Source organism: Drosophila navojoa, chromosome 5 (genome assembly GCF_054131105.1).
Source record: "Drosophila navojoa isolate 15081-1374.11 chromosome 5, UAZ_NAV_1.0, whole genome shotgun sequence".
Lineage (NCBI taxonomy): Eukaryota > Metazoa > Arthropoda > Insecta > Diptera > Drosophilidae > Drosophila > Drosophila navojoa.
This window is the reverse complement of record NC_142893.1, coordinates 6,204,106-6,222,479: the sequence shown is the minus strand read 5'-3', so window position 1 is coordinate 6,222,479 and position 18,374 is coordinate 6,204,106. Positions and strand designations below refer to the sequence as shown.

General features: G+C 39.2%; 1 protein-coding gene and 1 long non-coding RNA gene across 10 annotated transcripts in view; one reads left to right on the top strand and one right to left on the bottom strand.

The window, feature by feature from the left end:
• Nucleotides 1-18,374, top strand: part of LOC108654831 (protein qui-1) — a 55,006-nt gene that overhangs the window by 8,275 nt on the left and 28,357 nt on the right. For all 8 annotated transcript variants that reach the window (XR_016196998.1, XR_016196997.1, XM_089261550.1 and 5 more), the window contains 2 exons: nt 16,220-16,949; nt 17,110-17,441. Coding sequence is in view for 6 of the 8 variants with exons in the window: in XM_089261550.1 (XP_089117676.1) it covers nt 16,755-16,949; nt 17,110-17,441 (527 nt within the window). In the remaining 2 variants the exon portion in view is untranslated. The remainder of the gene's footprint in view (nt 1-16,219; nt 16,950-17,109; nt 17,442-18,374) is intronic.
• On the bottom strand, nt 14,540-15,083 carry LOC149090978 (uncharacterized). 2 transcript variants are annotated; one of them, XR_016197158.1, is made up of 2 exons: nt 14,951-15,083; nt 14,540-14,777 (listed from the first exon to the last, which is right to left on the bottom strand). It is a non-coding gene; the product is annotated as an uncharacterized LOC149090978 (long non-coding RNA). The 2 variants fall into 2 exon arrangements; XR_016197159.1 differs by having other exon boundaries at nt 14,540-14,797; nt 14,951-15,077.

The following is an 18,374-nucleotide window of genomic DNA, read 5'->3' as shown; positions in this document are numbered from 1 at the left end:
TCATTTATAGCGTCGCAGCAGTCGAGTCACACGCAAACTTTCAACTGGGTCACACAGAAGTTTTCTATGCAAGTTTTGCCACACTTTGGCAATTTATTGGCCATTAAAGCATTAAATCAAACACTTCTTGTGCAGCTCGAGTTTTTTTATGGAACATAACAGTTTGTCAGCTCTATATATGTTTATTATTGTTGATATTATTATTGTGATGTCTTATTTTTAGAGGTCTTCCACTGCAGTTGTTTTTAATTTTTATTTTCAGTCGTAAGAGCTGAATATGTTTATAGTTTTTCTTGGATAAATTTTTGTTTTATATTCAAGTTGCATGAGTTCTCAGTTCTGTTCCAGTTAAAGTTAAGAGTTGTGGAAATTTACTCTTTCGCAATTTGAGTTTTTTTTGTTGAGTTTCAATCAAATTTCGGAAAGTTTTTCCTGTCTCTCTCTTCCTGTCATTCTCTTATGAATCTGAATCTGACTCTCTATATTTCACTCTCTCTTTCTCTGTCTCTCTCTCTCTCTCTCTCTCTCTCTCTCTCTCTCTCTCTCTCTCTCTCGGCCTTTCATTGTCTTTTTAACTCTCTGTCTCTTTCTCTCTCTCTCTCTTTTTATCTGAGAGACTCTATCCTTCGCTTTCTCTTTTTCTCTCTCTCTTCCTATTCTGACCACATGCTTACGATTCCAAGACTCTTCTGTAAGAATATGATTTGTAGTCTTGATGTCTTTCCCTAAATACATCAAGAATCTTATTCAGTTCATTATCTACACTTACTCTCATAAGTTTGTTCATCTATACAAGTTTATTTACTCTTTAATGTCTACTAGAAACCTCATTCATTCTTTGCTCTAACCAAAATATTCCGTTTCCCTTTTATTTCTAAGGCTTCTCTTATTTAAGCCTTTTGCTGCTGACTCGACTTGTGTTTATTAAACAAAACCAACAACTGGCATAATGTTTTAATGAAAAGCAACTATCAGTGAGATAACTAAGTTTGGAGTGCCTTTGTGCTGTGAACTTTTGAAACTTTCTGCGGGAAAATTGAAGCACTGTCTAGTATCGCTTATTGTGATCTTTATCCATCTGTCAGGCAGAGAACAAGCTTCAACAAATTAAACAATAGAATTGAGATGTTGTTCAGTCAGAGGATGAATCATCAGTTGATAGTTGGTAGGAATAATGTTAGCTGGATCTAGCAGGAGTTCAACCTTCAAAAGTTTTCGCTGGCGACTTCTGGGACGTGTGTCAGATGTCAGTTAGCTATCATTGTCAAGTCTTTTGACATTTTTGGGTAAAGGCATTTCATTGGGGTAAACAGCTTTTGCAGCTCATTAGTTTTCTATAATGAATCTGAAATTTGGTACCTGAAACTCTTCAAACCTGAAACTCTTATCGGGCTCTACAAATTTCGAGAAGTGAGTGCAACAATGCTTAAAATATTATTTATAAATTAATTGTTTGCATGTGAAATAATATCTCCACTCCCTTTGCATTTAAGTTCATAATTAGTTAGCAATTTGATAAAATTTGCCGTATTTACCATTCAATTACCAGTTCTAACAAGTTACCTAATAATATGCAATTATTCACAGTTGTCTAACAAAAGCAACAAGTTTTAATTAAATTACTCGAGAAGCAAAAAAGTTTTTGCCTAAATTCCAATTTAAATATCTGGAAAGCTTTGAGCATTAGCAACAGCTGGCTAGGCTTAGCTTTACGCCTGAGTTGGGCAAGTTAACAGCGATGAACAGTCATTGATGCTGTTAATGAAATGTTAAGGTAATAGAATGTTAAAATGTTAAGAGCTGCATGAAATGTTAATCATGAATTCAAGCTAACATAAAGTTAAAATAGGGCCTACATAATGCATAAAAGTTAACAGACTCTGAAGAGGTACACAAAAAATTTAATGCGCTGCGAGACAGCAGCTGCATACTAAAATATATGTTTACTGTCCGTCTTAGAAAATATTTCAAGCATTAAAAAAATTGCATAAAATATAAAAATGTAAATGTTAAGAAAATATATAACGATTTCATGGGAGTAATGTTAATATATGTAAAAAATACATATATAAACATTTAATATAGAATGATGAAAATGTTATAAAAAAGAAATAAAATTTTATGAAAGCTACATATGTTAAAAAAATTTTATTAATTCATGCCAATTAAATAAAAATATAAGACATATTAAAATTGAACTTAATACCTATTAAAAATATTATCGTAGACTGTGAAAATGTGATTATGATTATAAATTCTACTTTTGTTTAACGGCATCCCATTTATATGCACATAATTATATTTTTATTACATATAATTATGTTAACAGCCTGCTGTTAAAACTTTCGCTCTTCAACTTTTAGTCATTTACTTAGTAAAAGCCAATTAAGCCCAAGTCATCTCAATAACTTTTTAAGTTTTATTTTTGCATCTGCACTCTTTAAGATTGTGTTTGCCCTACCTCTTTGCATATATAAAATATATCATATCTATTTTTTATGTACTTTTGTCATAATTTCAAAAGTTAAATCAAACCGCAGTGAAGATGAAAAAGGGAAAAATGTGAAAGGCGATGAAAAACCAACAGAAACAGAGCAGTTTATGCGTTGCACTATGCCAAATTGCTATGCTGTGCGATTTTTATGGCTCCAAGGAAATGTGATGCCATCCGTGCTGTTACCCACCAGCACCCAACCCCCAACCCCAGACCCCAGCTCCATCAGTCCATCTCTTTCGCACGGCTGCAGGTTGGCCGTGTTGCTTCATAAATAAACTGTTGCATGCTTTTGGGCGTCGCGTTTACTGCGTTCGCTGTCCATAACATGTAGTTAGTTATTGGTTATTGTTGTTGTTGTTGTTGTGGTTATTGCTGTTGCGCAATCTGCGCCATTTTATAGCCATTTAATGAATGTTGGCACTTGGGCTGCAGAGCTATGCGCCACACGCCAAGGCATAGAGCAAACCAGAAAAAAAAATACTGAAATGTGAGGCAGCCCTAAAAAGAGGGCATGGCCAAATACTGTAGCCTTAGCTATGTGCAGCTGTTGTGTGTGTGTGTGTGTGTGTGTGTGTGTGTGTGGCATATGCAACTGGGCAAAACGTAATGGGAATTTCGAAAATGAAGCTGCTGCAAGACATTCAAGGCAAGAGGCAAAGGGCAGAGAGACAGTTAGTGCGAGAAGTATGTGCACGAGCAAAGCACTTTTTCTTTGATGCAGCAAACCTATAGAGATAAATTGACTCACAGGGGATAGACAGCAGGATATGGCAGACAGGACAACTCAGTTTTGTCTTTATGCCACATTTTTCATTTTTATACCCTGAACCCATTGAAAATGGGAAATCAGGGTATAATGGTTTTGTTAAAAGTATGTAACAGGCAGAAGGAGGCGTGGCAAACCCCACAAAGTATATATATTCTTGATCAGGGCGACGAGCTGAGTTGATTTAGCCCTGTCCGTCTGTCTGTCCGTCCGTCCGTCCGTCCGTCCGTCCGTATGTATGAACGCGTCGATTTCAGAACATATAAGAGCTAGAGACTTCAACTTTTTTTTAAAATGTCTGTATATATCACGCGCATATCGAGTTTATCACTAAAAAACGATAACTCATTCCGATACTTTTTTATCGATAAAAAACCTTATCGAAGATCACTTAAAAAATTATATCTCCTACATCTTTCAAGCTAGAGTCTCCAAATTTAAAATGTATATTAAGATACATTTTAGACAATTTCGGTTTTTGTTAAAATTTACCCCCCACCCCTAAATCCATCTCCTCACCCTCATCTTTGTAAAAGTCGTATATCAAATACTAGAGACTTGTCCTTCGGTATACACATACATTTAAACATTATAATTATGTTCTGAAAGTTTCATTACGATCGTACGTCTAGAAATTAAATTATTCAACAAATAAGTTCTCCTAATATTGCCAATACTGCAGTGCAGCCCAAGCGCAATCGCCTGTATGTGTGTGTGTGCGTGTGTTTGTTTGTATGTGTATGTGTTGGCGTGTATTTGTTTGTATGTGTGTGTGTGTGTGTGTGTGTGTGTGTGTACGTGTGTGTGTGCTAATTATTATTGAAATATCAGTTCCTTGTAGGGTTCAGGGGATCTCGTAGTCGAGCAGTCTCGACTAGAGCTTTCTTACTTGTTCCTTTTGCCTTTTGGAGCAACAACTTCAAATATGCCATTTAATTGACTGCATCCTTTGTTTCAGCTCTCTTTTCACTCTTGCTACTTTTATTTTGTGATTTTTTTATTGATATTTGAAAGCTTGAAAATTGATTTGGAAGAGTTGTTGGCGCTTAATGCGCCTAATGAAAAGTGCAAATTTCTTTACAGCTCGAAAGACCACAAAAAAGTCTCTCGCTCTCTCTCTTTTCACATTCTTACTGCCTCTCTCGCTCTCTCTCTCTCTCTCTCTTTCTCTTTCTCTGTCTGCCTTGCCACATGAGGCATTTTTGAACTTTGTCTGCAGTTGGCGCCTGCAAGAAGTTGCCGCTTGCCACAAAATTATTTTATGACTTGGCAAACAATTTGGCCAAGAGACTTTTTGCGTGCTTAATTGCAGCCTCTTACAGACTCTTGCAGCCTTCACATACATATATACACATACATACACATAAATATATATATCTTTTTTCTTATATAAATACTCTGCCATATATGCTTAGCTTATATTAAATTTCTTTCCTTGAACCAAATAGTCGCAGCAGCTGTCTTTGGGGAGGCTTTGCGTGGCTTTTGCTTTATGCGACTGCCTTGAGCCCAGTTCATCCCCGACAGTCCTATGGAATATATATATATATATGTATATGTGTAACATATCATTTAAAGCCAACATTCCAGCTTACTTTAATATGAGCTGTCATACTCTACTTATTAATATTAATCTGCGTTTCATGTTAGCCAAGTTTGTTTGTCTTTGCCTGCTTGGCCAATTTTTCAAGGAATTTACATCAAGTTGTGTGTGAAGCATGGTAAATATGTTGTAAGTCGAGCATATCTGACTGTGGTAATACGCTACTTCAGTATGTTAGGAGCACAGAACGAATAGGTCTAGCTATAGCCGAGCTCAGCCGTGTTGTCCATCTATAAAACTCAGACATGATTTAGTCGCATGTATGTTGACTTGCCACGCCCACTGCGGGCGGTTTTACTGTCAGTCCATGGAGGAAGCCAACAATATCTTGCCTGCCAAATTCCAGTTATAGCCGTTCCCTTTGGGTATAGCTTTACAACCTTGACATTTGTAACTGGCTGCGGCACATAAACGTTTTGGGTTTCCATTTCAATTCCCTAGCTCTAATAGCTCTATGAATCACACCCAGTGGGCGTCTGCACCAAATGTGAATAGTTTATGAGCTGGAGGAGCTGGCTCAGGCAATAATGATTGATTTCTGTATGTACTCAGGGCACATACAGAGAGAGAGAGAGAGAGAGAGAGAGAGAGAGCGCAGAGAAAATTAATGAGAGAGCAAGTCGAGTGAATGAGCAGAAAAAGAAATGAGCACACGACTGCATAACAAGTCTTACCCATATGCTCTCTTCCTTACAAAGTTTACAAATTAAATTGTTAAATGTTGCAAAACAATTTAAAGTTGATTTAAAGTTTTCAAGTGCACATCATATATTATATATCAATTACTTACTCATAACTGGCTAATAAACTACGGTTACAACTTAAGGCACAACTGATTTAATTCAGTTACACAGACTGAAGCAGAACAACTTTTGCTGACCAAAGAGCACACCTGAGGGAGCTACCTGTTATAAAGGATGTGAGTGTGTGTGTGTAGTACAAGCGTAAATGGCTTTTAAAAGTTATTATGTGGACTCTTATGATACAGTAGAGTTTCGCTACAAGAGAGCTTCACATTGTCTATATCTAATTGAGGGTAGAAATAATGTAAAATAAGTAAGAAAGCAGTAGTCGAGGCTTAGTTGAGATCCCCTGAATCCTTCGAGCAACCTTATATTCCATGTAACTCTCTAAAGATGTAGGAGATATAGTTTTATAACTGAGTTTTGTTAAAGTTTTTAATCGATAACCAAATAGCGGGCAGAGTTATCGATTTTTTAAAACAAGCTTGATATACGCGTAATATAAAGGACCTACGAAATTAAATTGTAAGTCTCTAGCTCTTATATCTGCTGAGATCCACGCATTTATGTATAAACGGGCGGACAGACAGGGCTAACTCTACTCAGCTCGTCGCTCTAATCAAGAATTTATATACTTTATGTGGTCTGCCACGCCTCCGTCTGCCTGTTACATACTTTTAACATCTTTATAAAATATTTATAAAATTGGGAAAGCAATAAAGAGTTATATAAACACAGTTAACGCCAGGCATTCGCTCATCATCCAGGCTCTCTTTTCGGCCAGGCCGCAGAAACTTATGCCAATTAAACAACAACAATAAATAATTAATAATTAATAATTAATAAATTCGAATATATTTTGTAATTTGACTAATTCATTCATTTATCGCCCAAATCATGAATATTATTAACTTGTTTATGGGTAGCCTGATTTGTGTGCGGCGCTCGATGGCAGCTAATCAGCTGGGATAACCCCAGCGAATATACATAACTCAATCAAATTGATTTACGGTTGTGCGTAGAGTGCGACGAGGGAGATAGGGAGGGAAATACTTTTGGGGTAATCAATAATTTTTAATCCCCCAGCGATAACAGCAGCAGCAGCAGCAAAGTCCCACACACGTTTGCTGCTGCTGTTATCGTAGCAACTGGTTGTTGTTACATGTTGTTGTTGCTTGTTGTTGTTACTTGTTGTTGTTGTAGCCAGCAAAAAGAGAAGAAACTTTGGCCCATTATTGAAGCAGACGCGTCATGTTCTCTCCCAATGAAAATGAAAATGAAAATGATTTGTTGTATGTGATTTCTGTGGTCGAGTTGAGTCGAGTCGACTCGACTCCCCCGTCCCTCTCTCTCTCTCTCTCTCTCTCTGTGTGTAGGTGTGTGTGCACGTAGCACGCATCATTAATTTGAAAGCCGCTTATCATATTTGCAATTACGCGCTGCTCTGCAGGTTGACATGACTTCCCAAAGCACATTTAACTGTGATTGTGCGCGCTTTGATTGATTTGCCCGGGCAGCGACGCCAATTGAGCAGCTAAATAAACATGGCATAAATATGTAAAAAAAAATATATATATATACATGTATATATGTATGCTCGTGCACCTTTCTTGTGTTTACATTCAATCCCAAATAATTAAATAGCCAACAAATAAATAAATAAAACTGAGCAGTCCGTCCTTTCAGCCAGCTCTTGACTTTTATGCTAATAATGCGCAAATAGCGCAGCAAATTTTCTATTTGCAATGCCAAACGGTATTTACAATCAGTTAAATATATATATATAGATAGCTATATATATATTATCTTGCTCTCTTTTCAGTTTTGTTGCTATTGCTGGAAAATTTGTGAATGCGACAAAATTCATTGACATGAAATTTGGTGAAGAACATTTTACGTGACAATGGCATGAAATCGAATTTGCCAAGCGACCGGAAAGTAGCACGCCAGTTAACATATGTATGTGTGTGTGTGTGTGTCTGTGTGTGTGTGTGTGTGTGGAAGGCTTTACTGGCAAACAAAGCGCTGGCGGGTAGCTAGGCCGCCAGCACATTTTGATTTATGCGGCATTTTTGCTTGTAGGCCATCTTCACTCTTCATTCTCCATCTTCCCCGTCCGCTGCCCTCTCTCTCTTTACTCGCTCGCTTATTTTGCTGCTGTTTGAATTTAGACCAAGTCACGAGTCCTGGCCTGAATGTAGTCGAGCATGAATTGCGTGAGCTGCTTGTGCAAGTTGTATTTACTTTTGCAGCAATGGCAACAGCAGCAGCAGCAGCCGCTCGAAAAGCCGCTTGGCGTCCCAAAAACAAAGAATGGCACAAAAATGAAAGACACACTTGAAAATGTTTTTATTTTTGTATTTTTTTTTCTTCTTTATTTTCCTTTTGTATACGACAAAAATGCGCTAAGCAGAAAGAAATGCGAAAGAAATGGTTTTAATAAAGTTGTGCAAATGTGGGCAACGCACAGAAAATGAAGCAGCGCATACCCTGTAAAGGCAGTAGCAACAGGTGCGGATCGAGGATGGTAGATGGAAGATAGGGGAAATGGAAGATGGGGTATAGGAGATGGGAGATGAGAGATGGGAGATGGGAGATAGGAGATGGGAGATAGGAGATAGGAGATAGGAGATAGGAGATAGGAGATAGGAGATAGTAGATAGGAGATAGGAGATAGGAGATAGGAGATAGGAGATAGGAGATAGGAGATATGAAATTTGAAATATGAAATATGAAATATGAAATATGAGATATGATATATGATATATGATATATGATATATGATATATGATATATGATATATGATATATGATATAAGAGATATGAGATATGAGTTATGAGTTATGAGATATAAGATATGAGATATGAGATATAAGGTATGAGATATGAGATATGATATATAAGATAGGAGATATGAGATAGGAGATGGGATATGTTAGAGTAGAGGATCGGTTATAAAATAGGTGACATATGTCATCCCAACCTCATCATTAGCAAATATACATACATATATGATTGTTGAGGTAACAATTCTGTAATATGCATTCCATAATGCATTATAAATTAGGTATATAATATAATAATACAGTCGGGTCTCGATAATTCGAAATGTCAAAGGGATCAGTTATATTTCTCTTCGATTTACACAGAAATTTGAACTATAAGAAATTATCGATAACGAATTGTTTTCAAGGGGATCAAATTTTTTTTTTTTCGATCTATCGCGATTTTCGATTTAGCGGTTAAAAATAAATTGCTATATACGGATAATGCATACAAGATTCCAAACTCAGTATATTCAGCCATCGATTAGTTGCACGAAGCAAATCAGAAATACTAATCACAGCCTCTTCCATCAAACACCAAACAGAGAAAGTCAGCATAATTATAGATCCCGCTAGAGGAGGTCATATCGAAAATGAATAGGAACAGCAACTACAGCAGCTCGCTCTTATAAATATTTATAAATGATTATGGGACTTGCCATAAAAACTCTCTGTCTCTCTCTAGGGTGTACTATAGTCATTCTGTGCTCAAATTCCACGCCCACTTTCTTGTTCACTTTTATTTGCATTTTGTGCTCATTGTTGTTGTTGTTGTTGTTGTTGCTGCTGCCATTGCCTGCTGTGCATAAGTAAATGTGTCCTTCAGCCGCTTCAGCCCCAGGTAAGATACGCTAAGGAAGAGGCAAAAAAGATTGTCAAAGGCATGTCGAGGATTCGGTAGCTGGAAATTAAAAGTCTGCTCACAATCAAACGAATGCCAAGCCAGGGCAAGCCGAGTCAGGTCAAAGGCTTTCTCCATAATTGTGTGCAAGTGTGTGTGGGTGTGTGTGTGTGTGTTTGTGTATTGATGTGACAAGCCGTCAAGGGTCAAATTGCGGCCTTTTTTCCTTTATTTCTTGATATTTCACTGTTTAGACATTCACTTACAGCTGCTGCTGCCGCTCCTGCTGCTCCTGCTGCTGGCTTAACAATACGAAAAAAGGTCAGCTGTCGAAATTAGCTTGATAACTGCCTGGGGTGTTGCCCGGGCTGCCAGTCAGCAATTGTGCATTCCATTTGAGTCAATCAATAACAGGACACACACACGCACACACGCACGCACACACACCCATACTCATACGCCATGTTGGACATAAATCAGTGCTGCAAAATTTGTTGCACTTGTCGCGCATGCAAATTGGCCAGATCGTGCCGGGTCGAGCTTCTGGCTGATTATGGCCACACAGTCACAGGCGAGCCGCAGTTAAAGCATCAAATTGCTCAATTTTCACGCATCATCTAAAGCTCCAAACGGAAAGAAATAAAGAAAACAAAAAAAAAAAAGAAATGAAAGTATCAAAAAATCAATTTAGGTCGACAGCGGCAGCAAAACTTTCAGCAGTTACAGCCACAGCTCATTTTGTATTTATCAACTGCTAGAGGAAGCGACCAGACAGAGAGAGGGAGATAGAGAGAGAGGGGTAGAGTGAGAGAGCCCCTGGTCACAGCCACGTCTGGAATGATGGCCGGCATAAACTTTTATTTCAATGAGTGCGAAAAAATACTGGAACTGTACGCCCTGCCCTATGTCTATCCAGGGGCCTCGACAATGCGAGATGCCATGGCCCAAATCAGCTCTCGGTGGTGCTCCACTTGTTTCTCTGTTGCGTTTGTTAGTCTCAGCTGTGCTCTGAATTTATTTATTCCTTTCTTTCCATTTTCGGTGCTTGTTGCTATTTTCGCTCAGTGTCTGGGGCGTAAAAAAATAATAATAATAAAATATAAATAAGTTGGCCGAGTGAAGCTAAGCGCTGCTTGACTGAAGGACATTCTGCATGTTGGCCAAGGCGTAGACATGTCTTGGATGTTTAGAAGGTCTTTAAGGTTGAATAAATTTGCAGATTATGCTAAGTTTCTTATGCAATTTGTGTGAGGTAAATAAATCGCATGTCTAACAGTGCGTATACTTAATATTGATGAAATTTATTTGTATGTATTGGTTTATCACGATTATTAGTTTTGAAATGAAAAAGGTTAAAGCAATTGAGAGCATATAAAATGTATCATAAAATAAAGTTAGAAGTCATCCGAAAACTAGAACTGGAAGCAGCTAGGGATTGACTGCGAGAGAGGGAGAGTTGGGAGACGATAAAAGAACAGTGGTTAAGCTCAAGCGCAAGGGAAACAGAGTGAAAGATCGAACGCAAGAGAGAGTGATGTTGAGAAGAGAGAGAGAGAGAAAACGTGAGAGTGGATAATATCTTAATGTAGAGCAGAGAGATCGGTGGGAGAGTAAAGAGAAATATAGAGTGTGAGGAAGAAAGGCAAGTTTTTTTTTTCTATTTTTCATAATTTATTTTATTATTATTATAATGAAGTAAAGCACCTTTCTTTTGATTTTTTTTTAAATTTTTTTATATTAATTTTTTAATTTTTTTAAATATTTTTTTAATAAAGTAGAGAAGCTTTCTTTTATTTATAAACTGTAGAGCCTGTATATTATTATGTTTTTACAAACACCTTTTATTTATTTATTTATTTTTTTTTTTTTTATTAATTTTATTAAGTGAAGAACCGGTACCTTTTATTGAATGAATTTATTGAGGCTTTTTAACCGAGTTTTTTCTATATGTTAGAGCGAGAGAAGGGGAGAGGGAAAGCTACTATAGTTACACCTAGACAAATGTACTCTCATATGCAGAGCGTACCTGAAAGCACGCAAAATATATATGTGGCATACTTTTCGGGGCGTGGGGCGGGGAGTGCTGCGGGTCGACTCTTCGGCAATTTAAAGACAACAAAGTCGGCGCAGAAGTTTCTGCTGCCTTGGCATATAAATGCAGGCCATGAAGCCCGAGAAACTTGTTTATATTAGAGGCGTGAGAGAGGGAGGGGAGTGGGGGGAGGGTGAGGTGGGGTAGCTAAATAGAGGCCGACGTAACAGTTGCAGGCAGGAGCAGCGAGTGCAAATGAATAGCAACTGCTCTAATTTTGTATGTTGGAATTTGGCTTAAATATTTATAAGAAAAATGAGCAGCTAAGCGACTAGTATGTGTGCGTGTGTGTGTGTGTCTGCTAGTCTGCTAGTGAGTGTGTAACATAGACACGCACACACACACACGTGCGCTGCGACGCATTTAATATTAATGCCACGCAATCGGAATGAGTGCCGGGCACATACGTTGCATGTTCCACGTTCCACTTGTTGTTGTTGTTGTTGTAGACTGCTGTTGTTGTTGCTGTTGTTTGCCAGCGCTTCTAAAATGTTTGCCACATTGTTTATTTGCTGAATTTGCGTTCTTTTTCGCTTTCGACCATTACTTAGCACAACCATGCTCCCTCTCTCTCTCTCTCTCCCTCTCTCTCTCTCTCTCTCTCTGCCTATCGCCCAGCACGCAGCGCCTTCTTTCCGTCTGCTTGCTGTTTGCCATTTGGGCGCGTCTTGTTATTTGTGTGTGTGTGTGTGTTTGTGTGTTTGTGTTTTGCCGCACCACTCGCACCACTCGCACCACCTGCTCCACATCTCTCGCTTCACTTTTGCCAGCCTGTTGCGGCCTTTGACTTATTACCATTAATTTATTTATGCGTAGCGCGTCACAACCAATATTTTATTTTCGGTTACGCCTCCTTCTCGCCAACCATGCCACGCCCCCCCACATCCCATGGCCCTTCTACTTGGTTATACAACATAAAGAAAGAAGCCAAATCACTTGGCTTTTGCCTGAATTAAGCTCTGTAGCTGTGACCGATTCTCCAACTCGCCCGGGGGCCCCAAAAGTTATGACTGTGTAACTTTTGCCAATCGGAGCAACGTTTACAGTAACACCAATACAGACACAGAGAGGGCCACACACACAAACAGATACACAGCCTTAAATGTGGCATTTTAAGTGCTGTATTTAGTTTTATGCGCGCTTAATCAGCTCTTTTTAATTTAATAGATTTCATAGATTTTTTTTGGTTGAGAAGGGCCCACATTGGGTTGCTTTATTAAAGCAAAGAATTGTAAATATATTGTATATTATACGAGCATATCCTTTAAGGTTATATATTATACATTCAGTCCCAAGATCTTAAGGTTATTTAAGAGCAGAGATTTGGGTCGTTCGGATAATACGATTGAAATTAAAATTTAATATTAAAGTTTATTGCTTAAGCAGCATAAAATAAGGAAGGAAGGAAATAAGGATAGATAATTAATGTTTTGATTTTTTTATGGGATCTTTAAAGTTTTATTTGAAAAATACTTGGTAATGTAGAAGAATATGTATCTAAATTATTAGAGAGAAATATAATCATCTTTGAATAGCTAAACGAATGAACGGAAGGGTAGACGGACGGATGCAGGAACGAGTTGAAGGCGGGCTGGATAAATGTATGGACGCACGTATGTACAGACGGACGGATGTATGTACAGACAGACAGATGTACAGATATACAGATGGATAGATAGACGGATCAACAGAGGGGGGATGAACGGAGAAAGAACAGATGAGCTGAATAACCTGGGAGAGATTAAACACAGAGTGATGGATATCGCTAGATCTACTAAATTCTGTCATTAGATTACTTGACCAATAATTTGTTTTCCTTGCAAAATTATTCTTTCCTATCAGCCTCTAGAAAGTTCCTAGAAATACCCATAAATGCCTGCCATAATAAACATCATAATGTGGAAAATGCTATAAAGTCTGTTCTCTTTAATAGCAAATAAAACTAATTCTAACATAAGTGATTATCATTAATTACCAAATTTATAAAACTTCTTCGCACAAGACCATAAGAAATATATGCCAACGGTATTCAACTAACAATTCTGTTAGATTCCATACCCAAAGCAACCTCTTAAAGATCTTAGAAACTTTGCGTAAGCTCCGGCACGTGCCTCTGCAGCTGCAATTCCAGGGCAGCAGTCGAGCGTAAAGCACTTAATAACTATCGGAGAATTATAGTTCACAATAGCGCCGCTGCCCATGTTGAATGCAACGAATTGTGACCTCAATTATGTGGCTGCCTTAGGCTTGTTGGCCCCATTCAGGGCAAGGCTGATGGCCGAGTGGGGTCGATGCAACACGGCTCATAGCTTGGCCAAGACTGTTGCAGGGCTGCGTTGGCTGCTTGGTAAATATTTAATAACAAATATATGAAATTTAAGCATCGACTTGGCAATGCTTAAATATGCCAACTCATTGTCACGCCCACAGATAATAGATACTAGGTGGGGGGGGGGGGGGGGGGGGGGGGCGGACGGGCTAAATGCTTGGCCCCTACTAATGGAAGTCATTTGACACCGGCCAGTGGCCAGGCTGCTCACTGATAAGGACAGCGGCACTCTAGCTCTCTCTCTTTCTTTCTCTCTCTCTGTGTATGTGTGTGTTTGCCTTGGGCCATATGTTAGAACTGGTGTGGACATTAATTTCCAGCACCCACTGTCGTCTGTGCCTGCGCCAGCTGACGGAGCCGAGCGTTCGCTGTGTGCAGGAAATTGACTAATAATGGGGTTAATCGGCATGCGGATCGCTTTCATTATGGCCTAGGTAATTGTCTATTGCAATAGCTCAGTTAGACCCATCTATCTGCCTGTGTGTATGTGTGTGTGTGCGTTTACTTTTGGCAGCCAGTATAAAAATCTGATTTGGAAAATGAGAGCAGCTGCCTACATTCACAGCCAGCGCTCATTAGACGCAATTTGTTTGACCATTAAATATTTATTGACTTAAGAGGAGGGATTGGGGACTGGAATGGGGACTCACTCGCCTGGGATTCCTAGGGTTTGGCATTGGCTTTCGATTTGGGTCTGCGCGTGGGTTTGGGTTGTTTAGTGAAGTGTGCTGTCATTGCAAGGCCGCCTTGGTAATTGCAGTACGCGTTGCCTTAGCACCTTTGATTAAGATATAGACACACATACACATACATACATATACCTTTTTTTATTTATATACATACATGTACACATCTCTGTGGCTGCCTTTGAGCTGGGCTGCTGTTTAGCTGCGTCCTGGCCAATACTCAAACGAGCAATTTAGCCAACTCATTGAAGCGGAATTAATTGCAATCGATTTTGTTAGCCAAAGAACTCGCCATCGAGTCTTCATTAGACCGCACACTCGCTGTGCTTTAAGCCCATGCGCCCATGTCCTGCTCTCTGTCCTGCTCGCTCCATTAAAGCCCCAAACGCGTTGAGCTACGAACAACACATAAGAACTACACTGATTCCATTCATTGCAGACGCCTTTGAAAATCCACAAATTTATTAAAATTTCATTTAGCGCAAGGTTGAATAAACAACACAACGCACTGCTTTGTAAAAAAAGTGAAATGTTTTTATAATTGATATACTTTAACTTTTGTATTTACCTGCACTAATTAAAATACAAATTAATGTGTGGTCGATACAAAGAGCTCTTATGTTTGATTAATGAATTAATTGCAGCTATATTCATAATTTATTTCACATTTTTTTCTCGTATATATGTACATATGTGTGTGAAAGTGGGCGTGAAGTGCTCAGAGAGAATAATTATAAATTTGATATACGTATACGGGTTGGGCAGTTAACAGAAACTGAAATTCACTTGCTTAACAGAGGCAGATCAGCCAACTCAATAGAGGCGCATCTGTCTATTAACAGGGACAGAGCCGACTGCTTAACAGAGGGAAGAGCTGCGTACCTAACAGAGGCAGAAGTGCCTGCTAAACAGAGGCAGTTTCGTCTATTTAACAGAGACGAGAACCCTACTCAATAGAGGCAGTTCTGTCTACTTAACAGGGATAGAGCTGACTGCTTAATAGAGGCAGATCTGCATATTTAACAGAAGCAGAGCAGCCAACAGATCTGTCTACTTAACAGGAACAGAGCTGACTGCCTAACAGAGGGAAGAACTGCGTACCTAACAGAGGCAGAAGTGCCTGCTAAACAGAGGCAGTTTTGTCTATTTAACAGAAACAGAGCAGCCAACTCAATAGAGGCAGATCTGTCTACTTAACAGGGAGAGAGCGGCCTGCTTAGCACAGGGGGGAGCTGCTTACTAAGTCAAGCCAGAATTTTACTGCTTAACTGCCATCTGTTAACGTATATTAAATTTGTAACATGCGCCAACGTTTCTGATAGCTAAATACGTTAATTTACTTAAACTACTTTGCCAGCTAAAAATTAAGCCATCAAGCTAAACTCAAATCGAAGCTAAAAGCCAACTAATCTAAATGGATTTTCGTAAATTATGTGATTGAATTTCATTTACTCAATTAGTTTTTCATTTGACCTAGTTCCGAGTGAACTTTAGAGCTTTAGAGTATATAAATGGTGAGCGACAAATTATTGTCCAATGATTTTCGCAATGCGATTCAAGTTGTTGTTGTTGTTGCTTGTTGTTGGAGCAGTTTGGCAAACAAGTTTTTAGTTTTTAGTTTGAATTTGGCTCAATCTACGAGAAATGCAGTGAACTGTTAACACATGCCACAGCTCGTGTCAGCTCGCTGATCATAAAACAGCGATTCGCACCAGAAAAACTTTGTAAAAACTTTTCGATTTATTTGCTGAACATTTTTGTGCGCTTCCTTTATTTTTTACATAAATTTTCGCCAATGCCATAAATACATTTACGCTTTTCAATTTGTGTCTCGCAGGCAACGACAAGCAGGACGAGGAGGACGAGCAAAGAGGAGCAGGACGTAAAAAGGGTTCAAACTTTGCCACGGGGATCGCAATGCACACGGGGCAAATGTTGGCGGCAAGCTGCTGGCAGGCAATGCAAACACACAGTTCCTGTGCCATCTACCACACACACACATAGATACACAGATACATATACTATATACATATATACAGATACAAATGTGCAGCTATAGATACAGCATGCATGCGAATTGATGTTGAACATGTGCCAAAGCTTTGCGCTGCTGTTAGCTGCCGCGAGGGCAACAACAACAACAACAACGACGACGCCGTTGCCACTTGATTTTGGCCAAGTTAAATAAACAGGGCAGCAGACAGACGCACACACACACACACATACGCACATCGAGCAATTTCTCGCACACACGCCTATAAACCATAAATAAGGCTAAAAGTGAGCGCTAGAGAGAGAGAGAGATAGTTGTCAACAAACTGTTTGTTTTTCGTTGCCCCGTCGTGTTGGCTTGAAGCATTTGTCCAACCAAAATGGCAGCGCCCATCGATGAGAGCGTACTCAATGCGCTGCGAGGCGTCACCACCGCCCAGACACGCCTACCCAAGCCGCTGCTTATCAAAATCTACGTCGCCAGCCTGAAGCAGGAATTCTATCAGGAGCGACGCATGCTGCTCGAACTGGTCGGACCCGAACTGCAAACGCTCTACGACGATCGTCAAATCGAGGTGGGTTAACATAAAGGCAAATGTATTCAACAGAAAAATAAGTGCTTAACATAGCAGCATATGTATATTCTATTAGAATCTTAACAGCCATTGCTGTAGCTCTGTTAACTTCCAGCCTTTCACATTTAACATTACTCAAGAGTTTTTCTCCTTTTTGCAGCTGGAAATCGTGGACATGCACTTTGGCACCGGCGCCCTGGAGGTGACACAGCTGGATCGTGATCCGTATATGCTGGCCGACTATCTGCACGAGATCGACACTTGCCATGCCCACTCGAAAAGCGTTTTCTTCTTGGCCCTGATTGGCGACGGCATTGGACGCCCGCCGCTGCCCACGCACATCGACGCTGACATCTATGCAGCGCTCCTCGCCGTGGAGCAGGTGACAGCGCAGGACAAAGAGCTGCTAGCGCGCTGGTATACAGTTGCCAGTAAACCCAAGCAGCCGCAGCTGCAGCAGCAACAACAGCACGTGCTCAAACGGGACTATTGGTGAGTCGTACGACTTCTGCAAATTGCCTTCAGCTCTTGTTAGCCAAGTCAATTGCAGCTGCTTACACAGTGCACGCAAATGTTTGCACAATTTCGTAAGCTAACAAGGGCTGCGCCTTTTTTTGTGGGCGTGGCGCACGTTATATGACTTCCAATTATGCTAAATGTCAACAGCTAGCTGCATTAGCCAATTGCCAAGCAACTACAAAGCAATTGCATGCAAATTCTACGAACAAATAGAAAACTAAAAAAAAAAAATACATTTATAAGGAAATTTAAATGTTTTCTATTTATAAATGTTTCAGCGTTTGCCATGGCTCAGCTTTGCACTTCTAGGGTATTAAGTTGCAATTTATTTATTTCAGAGCGTAAATTGAAGTGCTAAAATTATGCTTAAATAATTTTTATGGTCGATTATTTGTATTTATTTGGAAATAACAGCTGCGATTTGGCTGTTTATGATAAAAAACAGATTTATTATTTACAGGTTAGTTTAGAATTAGTAAAATCTCAAATTAGCCAGAAAGCCAAATGGCTTTATTTAATAACAATAAAAAGCACTCAACTGAAAGCTGTCTGCTATAACACTCTGCTGCAGTTGCAAGAGCGCTGTAAGCTAATTAAGTCTGTTAAGCCTAACAACTTTTGCAGGCTGTTTAATGTGCACATTGATTACATTTCATGCTGACTTCAAGTTTTTTTTTAACTGCGACACAAAATCTATATATTTAAATTTTAATTACAATTTGCTTTGAGTCTTGACTGACTTATTTATACAGTTTAACATACATAGATCTGCTGTGTCTATTAACTAACAGAGTCTGTTAGCGCCAGCCGCTAGCACACACATGAAGTGCAGGGTGGGTAACAGGATCTGTTAACGCTAGACTCTCAGCTCAAAAGAATATCTAAGCAGCGCTGTTAGTCAGCATT